Source organism: Astatotilapia calliptera, chromosome 13, assembly GCF_900246225.1.
Source record: "Astatotilapia calliptera chromosome 13, fAstCal1.2, whole genome shotgun sequence".
NCBI lineage: Eukaryota > Metazoa > Chordata > Actinopteri > Cichliformes > Cichlidae > Astatotilapia > Astatotilapia calliptera.
In genome coordinates, this window is record NC_039314.1 from 5,334,395 (window position 1) to 5,348,829 (window position 14,435).

Genomic DNA, 14,435 nt, shown 5'->3' on the forward strand with positions numbered 1-14,435 from the left:
ACACACACACATATATATATATATATATAAATACAGAGACAATATAAATAAAATATACGAAGGGGATAAATAGAATAAATAGGAATAAAAATAAAAATACAAGTGAATTGCACATTTCAAGTATTGAGTCTATTGCACCGTTGACTATTTACAAAAGTATTGCACAAAAGGTATTGCACAGTGAGGTGAAGAGGCACTACAGCTTAGTTGTTCCCCCCTCCAGTGTGTGTTGATTTTTTCCCCTCCAACTCCTAAACCCCTAAGCCCTAAACAGGATAAGCAGCTAAGAGAATAGATGGATGGAAAATAACCTTGAATGAAACTTAAGCTCTTCGATGTGTCGACTTTACTATAATGACTGAGAGCGAATGTAAATCAAGCCGCTGGGAACCAGTGATGTAAGTGACAGTAAACTCAGCAGGGGTCTCAAAGCTTGTAGCAGGGAAATTACCTTGGCAAAATTAGGAATGCTAAAAACAGGGTAGAAGACATTATTGCATTTTTTCAGGGTCCTTAACCAACAACTACAAATCCTTCAAGCTTTACACTATGATGAATGAGGACATTATGTCAGGCTGTTAATCACAGAAAAGGATGCAAAACTCAATTTCAAATAACTTCCTCTGATTGTTCTGACTTTTGGCATCCATTCTGTTGCATTATGTAGCAGACTCCACCCGTCCTGAGCCAGTTAATGACACAGAATCATAATTTATAACATTTATTTGCAGATATTTGTTATCTCAGGCCTGGTGACCTTAAAAGGTTTTGCCTGTATTGTCATCTATGGCTTTAAACGTGACTGTATACAGGAAACCACTAACACAAACAGGGCCACAGCTGGCATGGTCTGTGAAACCAGGACTACAACATCATAACAGGACAATTATTCTCTTAATATCCAGAGGAAGTTCAGACACATGAGTACCTACTGTAGGAAATGTGTAATTACAAATCAGCCAATTGGTTGTTTTCTGTACTTTATTCAACTCAAATCACAGCAACAGTGATTTGCCTCAAGGTGCTTTAGATTATAAGGTAAAGACCCTGCAATAGTAGAAGGAAAACCCCCAAAATCAAATGAACTCCAGTGAACAAGCACTTGGCAACAGTGGAAAGGAAAAACTCCCAGTTGGGCCTGAGGGGAAGAAAACAGGACAAAAGAAACATTGTGAAAGAGAGCCAGAGATGAATAATAACTAATAATTAAGTGGAGAGTCATGGATAAAGACAAAGAGAGTGAAAAGAGGTGAGTGAAGAAGAAATACTCATGGGTAGGGATGGGTATCGTTTAGGTTTTATCCGATACCGGTGCCAAACCGGTACTTTTGAAACAGTGCCCGTGCTTAAACGGTGCTCAAACCGGTGCTTAAAGACTGGAGAACACAAAATTGGTCCAAAAACCTCTCATGTTCAGCTGTTTTTTTGTAAAAAGATAACAATGTTAGCCTTTTCTGCAGCTATGGGGCATATATGGTATCACTCTTGGCTGGAAGCAGTGCTTAAACAATAGAAAAAACACAAACTTTGTCCAAAAACCTCTCATGTTTAACTGTTTTCCACTTTTTCTTTGGTCATTTTAGCCTTTTTGGCCTGGGTGAAGGGAGTATCTGCCATCAAACAAGAAGACAGCCGCATGTAGCTATGATGATGTTTGCTAGTTCACCTTACACGCATTAATGTAATAACGTGGTTAGCCTACTCAACGTAAATTACACACGAACAACATTAAGCTACTGACCCAGAGAAGAACGGCTGCTGCTGCATCATCATCCTCATCATTTCTGCTACACTGGCAGGGCTAGGGGCCAGGACTCTCCTCTTCGGGTTTTTGGGGGATGTTGCTAACTCCGGGTCCGATAACAGGCAACCCACCCGCAGTAGATGTGCACGGTGTGAGGTCTCGCAGCAAGCTATCAAATACGGCGCATTTCTCGGCTTTTAAAAAAAACGCTATGCGTCGCCAGGTGTTTCATTGGATTCCAGGTGTTACCTCCTTTGACAGTATCACAGTATCAGCTTAAAGCACTTGTTGCAGGCTGCTGAGTTTGCATATTTCGCTGTGAAGTACAGCCAGACTTTTGACCGCTTCGCCTTGGGCATTTTTAATCTGTAGCTCTGCTCTAAAAGAACGTACGTACCTGGACCCGCCTACTATCCTCGGAAATGTAAAATGATTGGCTAGAATCTAAAGTGTATCACAGCTCAGGAAAAAAAAAGCACCGAAATAAAGCACCGAAATGTGCGCTGCTTTTCGGTCTGGTTACTACCGTTTATGACAGAACCGATACCGGTACCCATCCCTACTCATGGGAAGCCCCCAGCAGCCTAAGGGAAGGGTCAGGGTCACCTGATCCAGCCCTAGCTATAAGCTATATCATAAAGGCATAAACACTGAAGGCTCTGCCTCTAATTGTTTTAATTTAAATTAAAAGAATTAAAATTTAAATGCAATTCTTTTTTACTTTTAAAATTTATGACACTGGTTCTCAAATTCGGGTCCAAGACAGGAGTCAGCAAAATAATTTTCTCTCGATCATAAAAATGTGTTATATCCTGACTAAAATGAATATCTAGGTAGTAACCATTTATGACAGTCATCCATGTCCGTCATCCATCATCCACTTGCACACATGCCAGTATCATTTCCTAAATGTTGTCAGTACAAACAATGGCAGTAAGAAGCATAGTTTTGATAAAGCTTTATGTAGGATTATTATCACGTTGACCATCAGATCAACCTGCTGACATTGAAGGAGAGGTCAGAGGTCAAATGTGACATGATATTTTTAATCTTTATATGGTACTTTCTATGTGTTGACCATATACACCACACTTGTAATAATCATAGTTTCTAAGTTTTAATGCTTTTTGTCATTTTTGTCAAATTTCATCAGAATTCATTTGAAACTTTTTGAGGGATCCTGTTTACATATAATGACATGCTCGCACAGACGGACATACAAACATGCTACTAAAAACATTACCTCCTTGGTGGAGGTAACAAGTGTAATTTCATTCAGTAAGTTGATGGGTCATTAAAATAACAGCAGGAATATTTTGCACCTATTAGCCAGTTAGGTAGCTGGTGAGAACAGGCAAAACTTTTACCTAGTCCACATCATCAAGTGATGACTGACCCATGCCAGGTTAATTAAGAAACTATGCAGGTGGTAATGTTGTATTTAGTTTTAGTGACAATACCATAAGAAGACCAAAGTGCACCACTGGACTAGAAAATTAGACACTTGAAAAGTCATAATGCTGTCAAGCTGAATCCAAATGCAATAAGATTACCCTCAGAAGTATATAATTGATATAAGCATGATTTAAAGAGCATTTTTGTTTTTAACACTATGAATTAGAAATATCTCTCTGAAATATGCAGTTTTTACAGTGAGATTCGATCCAGTGGCATAAGAGTATTTATTGTGGTAAGATGGTATATGATACTATGTATATTTAATCAGTGTTGGGATTATTGGGTGGCTGTAGCTCAGGTGGCAGAGCAGGTCAGCCACTAATCAGAAGGTCGGTGGTTCGATCCCAGGCTGCATCCTGGCTGCATGCCAAATATCCTTGGGCAAGATACTAACCCCGTGTTTGCCTACTGGTGGTGGTCAGAGGGCCCAGTGGCGCCTGTGTCCGGCAGCCTCGCCTCTGTCAGCGCGCCCCAGGGCAGCTGTGGCTACAATGTAGCTTGCTATCGCCAGTGTGTGAATGTGTGTGTGAATGACTGAATGTCGTGTAAAGCGCTTTGGGGTCCTATGGACTAGAAAAGCGCTATACAAATGCAGGCCATTTACCATTATAAGGGGTTTCTCTCATGAAATCTTCCTCCACTCCAAACCTGCTTTGTGAGGTGCTTTGTGGGATTTGACATTTTCCAATAACACTTGCAAAGCAACACATTTACTGTGTGTAGACTCACACACACAGCAGTGATCTCTGCCCTTTGGTAGGGCACTCAGTCGATAAGGTGGAACATTTTGAACGTTCAGCAAATTCAGAGGCAGTAGAGCAGTGAGCTACACGACTGTTCGGGATAAAAGGAGGTGCTACAGGCGCAGTGGATGACCTTTTGACCTCAGGCCTGCACCAGCTCTTTTGTAGACTATCATACATAATCAAAGATAACTTTGGATGAGAGCGGAGATGAGAGCTAGCCGTTGGCTGACCCTGTTGGACTAGGAGGTTAGTCAGTCAGGAAAGGAACTTCAGTATTCTTCCTAGAGCGTGGTAGCCCCTTCCTGTGTGAATAACAAATCCTGGAGGATGTCCATACAAAGTCTCATTAGTGAGTAAGAGGCATACAAAACTGGCATGCTCAGATGATGACATGTGACATGATCACTCATATATGATGAAGAGCATATATTTTTGCATATAACACATAGTTTGGATGAAAGTCCGCTTGGAGAGCTTGTTACAAAGTCTTAAGAGTACAGACCAGGCGTGTGTGTGTGTGGTTTGTGTGTGGGAGTGTTTTTTAGCATGGACCAAACAACAAGACACAGATCATTAACCCTAAACGAGACTCATTTTTCTGCTGCTAATGATGGCTTGTATCAGTATGACTAACTAATGCTTTAAATCAACTGAATTAACACCAGTTACTGTAAAACAGCCACAACCAAAGGTTTTCTTTGAAGTCCACCAACAGTAGGGATATAGCCATCAACGCCTTCAACCTCTAAGGGGAAATCTGCATTATTGAATGGCTCCTATAAATCTTGCAAATCCATTCTGAGCTTTTTGCTCAAAAACTGTCCCATATATCAAATAGAAGAGCTGAAGCGTTAATTCTATTTTCACTTTGGGATGATTATTGTGTCCTTTTGGTTTTATTTTGTTTCTTCTGGCTGACCCTGAGTTGACCTGACAGATAATTTGCTAAAGTTTTAGTTGAGCTTTGTTGTTGCTCACATTTGGAAAAAGGCACTACCCTTCATCTCATTCTCATCACACTGGACATACAGTTCAGAGTCAAAGGAAACCAGGGACACAATTTCAGGAAGTTTTCTTTGGCCATCGGAGAAAACCGGAGAGGAGATTTTTCTGGAATCCAATTTTAGCATCGTCCGAGGTTTTGGGGTAGGCAGAGGGGGTGGATTAGAAGTCCTTGGCTGTAACCGCAACATGTGTGTTTTTGTCTCTTGGCTGGATGTGGTCTGGGTCTCCAGCATGCAGGAAATTGTCTGTGTCATCCAGCTAACAGGTGCTAGTTAACCCACAAATACTGTCTCAATTAGATGTCAATGTAAAATAGTAAATCTAATAGAAATTTACAAATAGTGCAAATATTTAATTTTGTTTTTTTTCCCATTTTAAATTCCTTGGCTGTTTAGTTCTTCTTGAAAGCTTAAAAAACACAATTCTTTGCTTCAGTTCAAACTGCAAGCACGCTATTATAAGGTGAACTGGACTCTGCTGTGTGCACATTGTGAAAGAAACATGTTTTGCAGGATGGTGCTGGCCTATATGGTCAGATTTCTTTAAACCTAGCAAATTGAATCTCAGAAATAATCCCTAAACATCCATAGAGAGATAGACTCCTATCTGACTCTTTTTCTGTGTCTCTTTTCTCCAGGGACCTGAAGAATAATTTGATAAGTACAGTGGAGCCTGGGGCTTTCCGTGGTCTGCTAGCACTGAGGAGACTGTAAGTATGATGAAGCCTTGTAATAGCCTTCTCCAGGGGACGCGGGGAGAGTCCTTTGGCTTTAGAGACAACGAGAAAGAGTGTTTTAAAGTACAGAGTTGAAGAGTGGACTGAAGTGTTTAACTTAGGCAAAAGGCCTGCAGTACAGTTTTAGACATTCACAAACCTTCTGTGCCTGAGCAAAGCTAACTCAGGACACAGAGTTATGGGAAGAACAGAATAGCTGCAAGTTAGCAAACTGACTCCGAAAGCAGTCAGCTTCACAGGATAGTGTAGTTACAGTTTGCTAACAGTATCTGCCATTGGAACACTCTCAATTGGACTACTGCAACCCCTTGAGATGAGGATGAGGATTACGGGATTGACTGAGCTTGTGAGCCCCGGCACTCTGCTGGCATGCTAACTGCCACTGTCTGGTTTTAGGACCTTACCAGGTCTGAAAAATGCAACCTCAGATCATCAACAACACATGACATAACACCCTTACTGCTTCCATACCAGCAAGTGTGAGCACCTGTATAAATGCAGTGTGCTGAAGGTGTGTTAACACAATGCCAAGGAGAAAGGACATCAGTAATGATCTGAAAGAAGCAGTTGTTACTGCCCGTCAGGCCATTTCCAAGTACATCTGAGACTCTACCTCAGTTAGCATGCTATATGCTAAAACTCATTCATTCAAAAGGACTGAACAAGTCTGACTTGTTTGGAAGGGCTGGCATGAGGTAGCGTCTTCTCTTTAAAAAAGAACATAACAACACGACTTAGGTTTGCAAAGTTGCATCTGAACAAACCACAAGACTTCTGGAACAATGTCGTTTGGCCAGATAAGACCAAAGTGGAGATTTTTGGCCACAAACCGCGATACCACAGTACCACTTACCAAATGTACATATCAACACAAGCACCACATACCAAATGTCAAGCACAGTAGTGGAGGGGTGATGATTTGGGCTTGTTTTGCAGCCACAGGACCTCGGCAGGCACCTTACAGTCTTTGAGTCGACCACAAATTCCTCTGAATACCAACGTTTTCTGGAGTCAAATGTGAGGTCATCTACATGACAGCTAAAGCACTGCACACCAGCAAATCTACACCAGAATGGCTGAAAAAGCAAAGATTCAAGGTTTTGCAATGGCCCGGTCAGAACCCATACATCCTCAACCTTGACGCGCAGTGTCATGACCTTAAGAAAGCATGCATAAATCATGGCCTGCAAACTGAAGCAACATTGTTAATGAAGAGTGGGCCAAAATTCCCTCCACAACAGTGTGAGAGACTGAAATGACTTCATATTGTTGCTGCTAAAAGTGGTTACTGCTACTGAATCATGGAGCGTACTTAGTCAGAAGGAGTATTTTCTTTTTACAATGCCTGTAAGTAAGACTATATATAGTCACCAGGGTGTATTTTATTGCCTGCAAGTAAATGTTCTGTGCATAAAAATTACATAGCAATTTTAAAAACTTTGAATGTTACTGCCTTACTAAGTTAAAAATGGCACTATGCTTACATCAAATGAATTCTTCTTTCCAATTTTCGATTAAAGTTATGCTTCTGTTAAAGTTACAGCAACATTTCAAATGTTTTACAGACTTAATTGGAAGGCAAATATTCAAAAAGCAAATGCAGTTTTAAAGGTTAGCTTTCCTTTGTTTGTGGTTTTCGTTGATTTCTTCTCTTTGGGTAATTCTCTCAATGATTACCCTCATCCTTTCTACATATAGGCTTAGGGAGTGAGTGACATGATTGCAGCCTGATAGTTAGTGGGATCTGGGCTGGCAGGGATGCAAACAGTGAGTTAGCCGCGCTGATTCGGGGCGCGTGTGCGCAAGGCTCGGAGTGCAGCGGAGTGCTAATTTAAGTGCTCCCCAACTGGTGATTATTCGAGTGCTCTGCTTATTTTCCCACAGCTGCTCCAGCAAAGCAGCTCTTTAATTACAGAGTGTGAGGGCACGGAGCCACGGACGCGACAGCGCTCAGCCACTCGCACATGGAAGCCCAATGCGTTTGCACATGTTTGTGCATTTCGTGCTCTGTGTGCCAAAAATGGTTATGCGACGAGTAAAAGGTCAGGACAAATATTCCAGGAAGTTGAATAGGCTTTACAGCTGTTTAACTTCTCTGTTCAAGCAGCCATGAAAACAGACATATTGTTTTCCAGTTAGCTCTTGTTCCAACTCGTTCTGCACAATAATATCAGCAAAATTCACCATATGAACAGAAGCATTTTTCTCTTTGCCTTTTTGTTCATATAGGGATCTGTCCAACAACAGGATTGGCTGCCTTTCCCCTGAAATGTTTCTCGATCTGGGTAACCTCTCGAAATTGTGAGTAATCCCCTAAAATTGGAAACATGTCTTGCATCTCTTTATGCTTTGTATTCACCAAATCTGTAGAGGATATGTTTGATATGGCTTCAGTAATGTATGAAAAAAAAACCCAGTAGTAAAGCCTTTTTGTATGTGAGGAGTGATCTGTTTCTCTCTGTGTGTTTTTCCCACAAACAGGAATTTATCTGGGAACATCTTCTCCACTCTGACCATGGGACTCTTCACACACCTAGCTGCTCTCAGAGTACTGTAAGAGAAACATACAAGTGTACAGTATAATGGCCATGATCCATTCAGTTTTCTACGTTTCACTTGTTTGTTGTAGTTTAGAGCATGGATGCAGTGGTAAAAGTCAGTTATTGGCTGTTTTCACTGCAGTTATTTTGGCTTGTCATAGGAAGAAAATGACATTAATAATAGCTATGCAGCACACACAGTAGGTTGGAAGTCTTGCCAATGAGTGACCATAATACATGCACTCAGCAACTAGACCAGTTTTTCCTGTTATGACATCAAATACGTGTTAAATGAATAAAGTCCAAATACAGGCGCATGGGTTGTAACAGTATGCTGTATTCTCACCAGGCACTTCAGCGCTGAGACTTTGTTCTGTGACTGTCAGCTGAAGTGGCTGCTCATCTGGGCTAAAAGCAACTCCGTAAAGATTGGCAATGACACGGTCTGCATTTTCCCTACCCACCTCCACGGCCTGGAGTTTCGCAACCTACGCGAACCACAGCTCAAATGTGGTAAGGATTTAGCTAATGGTGGTGGCTGGCATTTACTGTCTCCTAAAACTGGTTTAAATGTTGGGGCTATTTAGAACAAAAGAACTTGACTGTTGAAAGCTTTTAGCTTGCAAAATAAAATGACACTAAACACTAACCTGTTATTTATATAGGTCATGTTAAACATGGCCAAAGTTTCACATAATGAGATAATTGTATTTACAAGTAATCCCCGTGAGCCAAAACCTCAGACTACAGACTGCGCAGTTTCTTTCATGATGTATTTGACATGATACAGCCACTGGTAGCTGGTATAGGCTTCAGCCTCTCATGACCCTTATAAGGATAAGTGGAAGAGATGGATGGATGGATGAAAGGATGGACAACAACTGGTTGCAAGGGAAATTTGGCCATCTGACTGGTTGCAGTGGTCCCTGGAGGTTGCTGGAAGTCACTAGGTGAAACTGGTTGCAAAGAGAATGCTAAACCAAAATCCCCGCTGTGAATGTTTTATTTGCTGGCAGCTTGTGGTGGTTGACTGTAGTTTGCATGAAAGATGCCAACTTGACTGCAAACACTCACAAACTACTGGCTAAGATGTAGTAAAACCTGAGAAAGTATGGTGCAAGTTGGAAATGGAGAAAGTTTGCCCCACTAGGCACAATGTTTCCAGTTTGTGTTGCACTTTTCACAGTTTCACAAGAATAGCTAGCGAGTGTTTGTAGACAAGTTAGCCTGTGATTGTCAGAACCTAAGCAACCACAAGGAAGTATTTTTTTAACTGGTTGGGAATACAGATTTTTTGCTAATCTGTGATTGAGTGGAGACTGGAGGTCACTAACAACTCGCTAGAACTTTATTTTTAGCAATCTTTTCTGTCAACATCCAGAAACCACTCACCAACCAGTTGGGGAATGGACATTTTTCCCTTGGTACTGGCAGATCCCAGATGGTCATTGACCAGTCTCTAGGCCTGTGTGGCTGGAACCTCAGAATTGTCACACGCTCAAAACTGCTGAGACATTAACGCCATGTGGTTTGTGGTCATTTCTGTTTGCAGCACCTCACTCTGCCCCAATTCGTATAGTTTTTTTTCTACTCTTGGATATCTATGATAAAAATGATGGCTTGTCTTTAATATGGCCATCTCATGTACACAGCTTTGGCTAAAAGTTGACTTAAAACATTTACAACTTTACAGTGAGAGGAACTAAAAAAAAACCCCACAAAGATATAAAAAAAAAAGAAATAAAGATCTAAATGCCTTGTTTCTGACAGAGGACAGGCTAATGGGACACTACGGCGCAGTAAAGGGTAAAAAAGAATTAGTTTGAACTTTTAAGGAGCTACTATTATTGAGTCCAAGAATAAAGTTATGAAAATAGAAATTAATATAGAACCACTTTAGAGTAATAATAAGGTATTTATATTTAAACACACATACATTTATTTTATTACTAGCTTTACGCATATTTTAGCAGATTGAACACAGATGCTGAGACAAAGAATCTGCAGTGAAGTTAAGTTTTATGGCCGAAGTGACATAACACTGCAAATTATGGCTGTATGATTATGATGTTTCATTCAAACACTTGACATTGTCAAATTGTTGTACTACGTGACTCAAAATTTTGCATATTTTTTCATAACTTAAGAAAGTGAAGCAAAATATTATATAAATTCTAAGTGTACTTCATTTTCCAAGTAACTGGAGAGTGCAGCAATATTTTATTTAACGCAAATAAAACTGTGAGTCAGCAGTTTCCCACATTAGTTGTAGCACTGAATTTGTCCCCGCAAAATGATATCCAACAGTCCCCAAATAATGCTCAATTTAATTAGCACTTTTGTTAATTTCTTAATTAATTGAGTCCACCTGTCATCCCAGGCGTAAATGAGTTTTTCAGTCTCAGGCCAGAATGAAAGCCAGCAGGTCTCTGAGTTTTGTAATTGACTGTCTGACAGATGTTTACAGGGAGAAAATGTGTGAAACGTATTATTTTTGTCAGCGGGACACAATTTCATTGTTGATAATTATAAAGACAAAGCAGTGACAGCATATAGCTCAGTTTTTTATGGACGAGAGTTATCATATCTTTTTAGTATTTGCAAATGAACAAAAGTGCATTGTACCACATAACAAAGGGCACTTGGATGTGGCGCTGGAGCACCAAAGAAACCTCCTCCTACCTTCAAATTTACAACCAGAAATGTTCTGTACACTGCAATCAAAGCAGTTACAAACGTTCACTCAAGCATTGTAAATACTCTGAGTGGCCATGCTATGCTGTTGAGCCCATCGCCATGATGACAGACTACTGCTGTGTTGCTGGTCTCCCCTGCCCGCTCGTTTCCACGTCTGCCTGCACACACTGTGAAACAAAGACCAGAAAGGGCAACAAAACAGATGTGGAGACACTGAAGTGAAACAAGTTTGCTTAAATAATGCTACACAAATAAAGGTAACATTTTCTTTACCCTCTACAATCCAGATTGCACTCTGCTATTCTGATTTGAGGTCCACTTTTAGTCTTATTGGGTCTTCATAAACGATGCATATGTTACAAAGAAAAAGCAATGTAGGTCACTGAGCCACTGTTTCGAAAGTCCCATATTATGAAATGTAATAATTTGGTTTACTTTAAACGATGTTTAAAGCAAAATCTGAAGAAAAAAGTTACTCTCAAACTTTGTATAAAGTTTCTTTTCACTACAGAAGAGTAAATACGACTTGAGGGAAAAAAGCAAAGCGAAAGACTAAACAAAGACATATTTCAGTTGTTGGGGTTAAACTGTGGAATGATGTTGACATCAACATAAAAATGGTTTTGGTCTTTAAAAGAATGCTAAAATATATTTTGGTGGGTTCCTTGTGATAATATTGTTGCTGCTGTCTGTTTCTTGTTGCTGTTATTTCATTTTCTACTTGGAAAGTAGCTTTAATGATAAGAACATAGGCCAGGCATCTATACACATGTTCAGTTCCTATATTAATTGTATTGCACATTCTGTGTAGTCTGTGATGACTGAATGAATAAATAAATATCAATATATAAGAATTAGTTGATTTTCAGATAATAAGGGCAGTCTTATAAGAATTTCAGCTTATTCTGATAATGAGAAAAAAAACTAACATCGTCATCATATTTTTAATTTGGCTGTCTGACAGCTTTACATTTTCAGGTCTGCTTTTGGTGACTTCTCATAACAAGAACCTCTAATGTCATGAAAGCTGCATTTTCAAGTGTTTTACCCATGAAAACATGATTAAGTAGAGCTATTTGGATGATAGGTTTCCCCCTCCGCTGTTATCTCTCCACCTACTGTGAACTGTTTGACAAGCTTAACATGAGCCAGTGATTTAGTGCAAATTTGCTTGACAGAAAATTGCAGGCAAAGATTGTCTCATAAAGGTGTTTTTGTGTGGTCTTTGGCCTGTTAGGCAACGCTCGTTCATCTGTAAATCCGGCGTCGGTATCCCTAAAAGGAGGAAGGAGCTCCAAGATTTGCTCGTTTCTCTTTTCCTCAGATAATCATAAATGCTCTATTGTTTTCCCTGACTCACACGCTGATGCCAAAGGACCTTCAGAAAAACCTGCTATTCACTCTGTAGAAGCCAGTGGTTGAAGGCTATAGTGTAACTGGAACTGCAAAGTGCAAAAATGTCTACACAGAGAAAACTGATTGCACTGCATGCTGTTGGAGATTTTGTCTGGGGAGCTTGCTAAATTTGTGGAAAAGTCATTTTGGCATGCACGGTGGACTTTTAAAGACCAAATATGAGTTTAAAGGCTAAAAGATTAGGACAGATATGTTGTCTATCAGCAGTGGGGGCATCAAAGTGAGTTCTTTAAGCAGATAAAAATGCTCTCTTTACTGACTGGAAGCTGTTAGCAACAGCGAAGAAAAATCCACGAGTCTTTGCTTTCTTTTTCTTTCCTGAAAGACTGGTTACAGACAGGCAACCTCCCCCTGCCTCCCTCTGTCTTCCCTCCATTCCTCTATCTCCCTGCTCCGTGCTGCTGTCCACAGGGGAATTGTATCTCATATGTGATAGAATCATCCTCCTCTTCTCCTTACATCTGGCTCGCACAGGGGATATTGCACTGGAATGAGAAAAATCATTGTTTAGTGCTGGTGTATGTCTGTGTGTGTATGTGTATATATAATGCAAAGGGGCATTACATTGGGATGCACTGTATGCACGATGTCAAATAGTTTGCAGAAGGAAAAAAAAACTAATGTAGCCCATGTGCAGAATACATATCTCTCTTTGCATTTTTGCAGTTGCATCCAGACACTGCAATGCAGACATTCTGGAGAAATTCTATGTAATCCTAACTGTATGTGTTTTTCATTTACGTAGAACAAGCCAAACCAATTACAGAGTAATTCTGCATAGTCAGTGGACAAAGAGCCATGAGTGGAATCCAGTGGCAAGACAGGAGGCACTGCTTTTAGGCCCTAAAGCATCCATCATGGAATTACAATGATAAAGTCCTGCTCTCAGGCATGCTTGGCTCCATACACTTGTCCACAGTACAACTCTATCTTACAGTACCTTATCCATTAACTTGTGTAGTGCTCTGAGAGTCATATTTTAAATGTCATTTGATGATTGCTGTTTTCATATGGCTACAGTTTGCAAAGGAATGTTTTCCAGCAATGTACATCCAAGTACCTGACTATCTCTCAGCACCTGATACCACATTCTTGCTATCAAGAATGATGATGACCTGGAATATAATAAAATTCAAACATGGAATCAAAAGTATGCTTAAAATGAGATTATCCCCTCATTGTTTTTATGAAAATTTGTCACTGAGGACAAATTTGTTTCTCTCTCCAACGGCTCCTGCCTGATGGTTTGCAGATGTTTATACCATACATTCCAGCAACAAGCTCTCATCCCTCCGGTGATACAGGTCGGGTGCTGCCTGCAAATGAGGGGGAACGGAAGAGTGCACGCGGCTTCCTTAGGAGATCAGGTGCTTCCTGTGTTGGGGTCAGGGCTGTCTGTTTGATGGACTCCTGGTTCTTTAACCCTGGTAGGAGGAGCACAACAGCCCAGACATAAAGTGCAAAACTAACACAGCATGTTATACACTGCCCAACAAGACCCTGCTTTCTTTAGCGGTTTTTATTGCATGATGACACAGTAGTGCAACTGCACGGGTATCATGTCATTAAACTGAGTTTCACGTGCAGCACTACTTCTCTTAGCCTGTGGTGTGACTCCAATAATTTAATGATGCAAAAATATCATGAAATATACCTCAAGATAGTCTGTCATACAAGTCTTTGAAGTTCAGTCATGCACCTCTTTTAAAACCAGTTGCTTTGAGAAAGGGATAATGAAGTGACTATACAAACAGACAGTACGTGTTTGAGAATATCTGCGTGTTTTATTTTGTTTTATTTTTAATGTGGATTTGAATCCAATTCAGTTGTGCATGAATACAGTAAATGTAGCAATAAAGAAAATAAATCCTCTAGGGGGGCAATGATCCATAACATAATGGGGGATATGGAGGTTGGTCTATACTTTAAAAATTGCTAAATTAAAACGATTGCTCAAATAGCCCTGTTATGGACTGGTGGCCTGTCCAGGGTGTACCGCTCCTCTTATGGACTGACAGTTGAGATAAGCTCCAGGCCCCTCCGCGACCATGAATTGGATAAGCAGTTAAGAAAATGGATGGATGGATGATTTC

At 40.4% G+C, this 14,435-nt stretch overlaps 1 protein-coding gene across 1 annotated transcript in view; it reads left to right on the forward strand.

The window, feature by feature from the left end:
- The window catches only part of adgra1b (adhesion G protein-coupled receptor A1b), a 185,033-nt gene that overhangs the window by 37,405 nt on the left and 133,193 nt on the right, over positions 1-14,435 (forward strand). The window contains exons 3-6 of the mRNA XM_026189076.1: positions 5,591-5,662; positions 7,919-7,990; positions 8,171-8,242; positions 8,579-8,742. Coding sequence (XP_026044861.1) covers positions 5,591-5,662; positions 7,919-7,990; positions 8,171-8,242; positions 8,579-8,742 — 380 coding nt within the window. The remainder of the gene's footprint in view (positions 1-5,590; positions 5,663-7,918; positions 7,991-8,170; positions 8,243-8,578; positions 8,743-14,435) is intronic.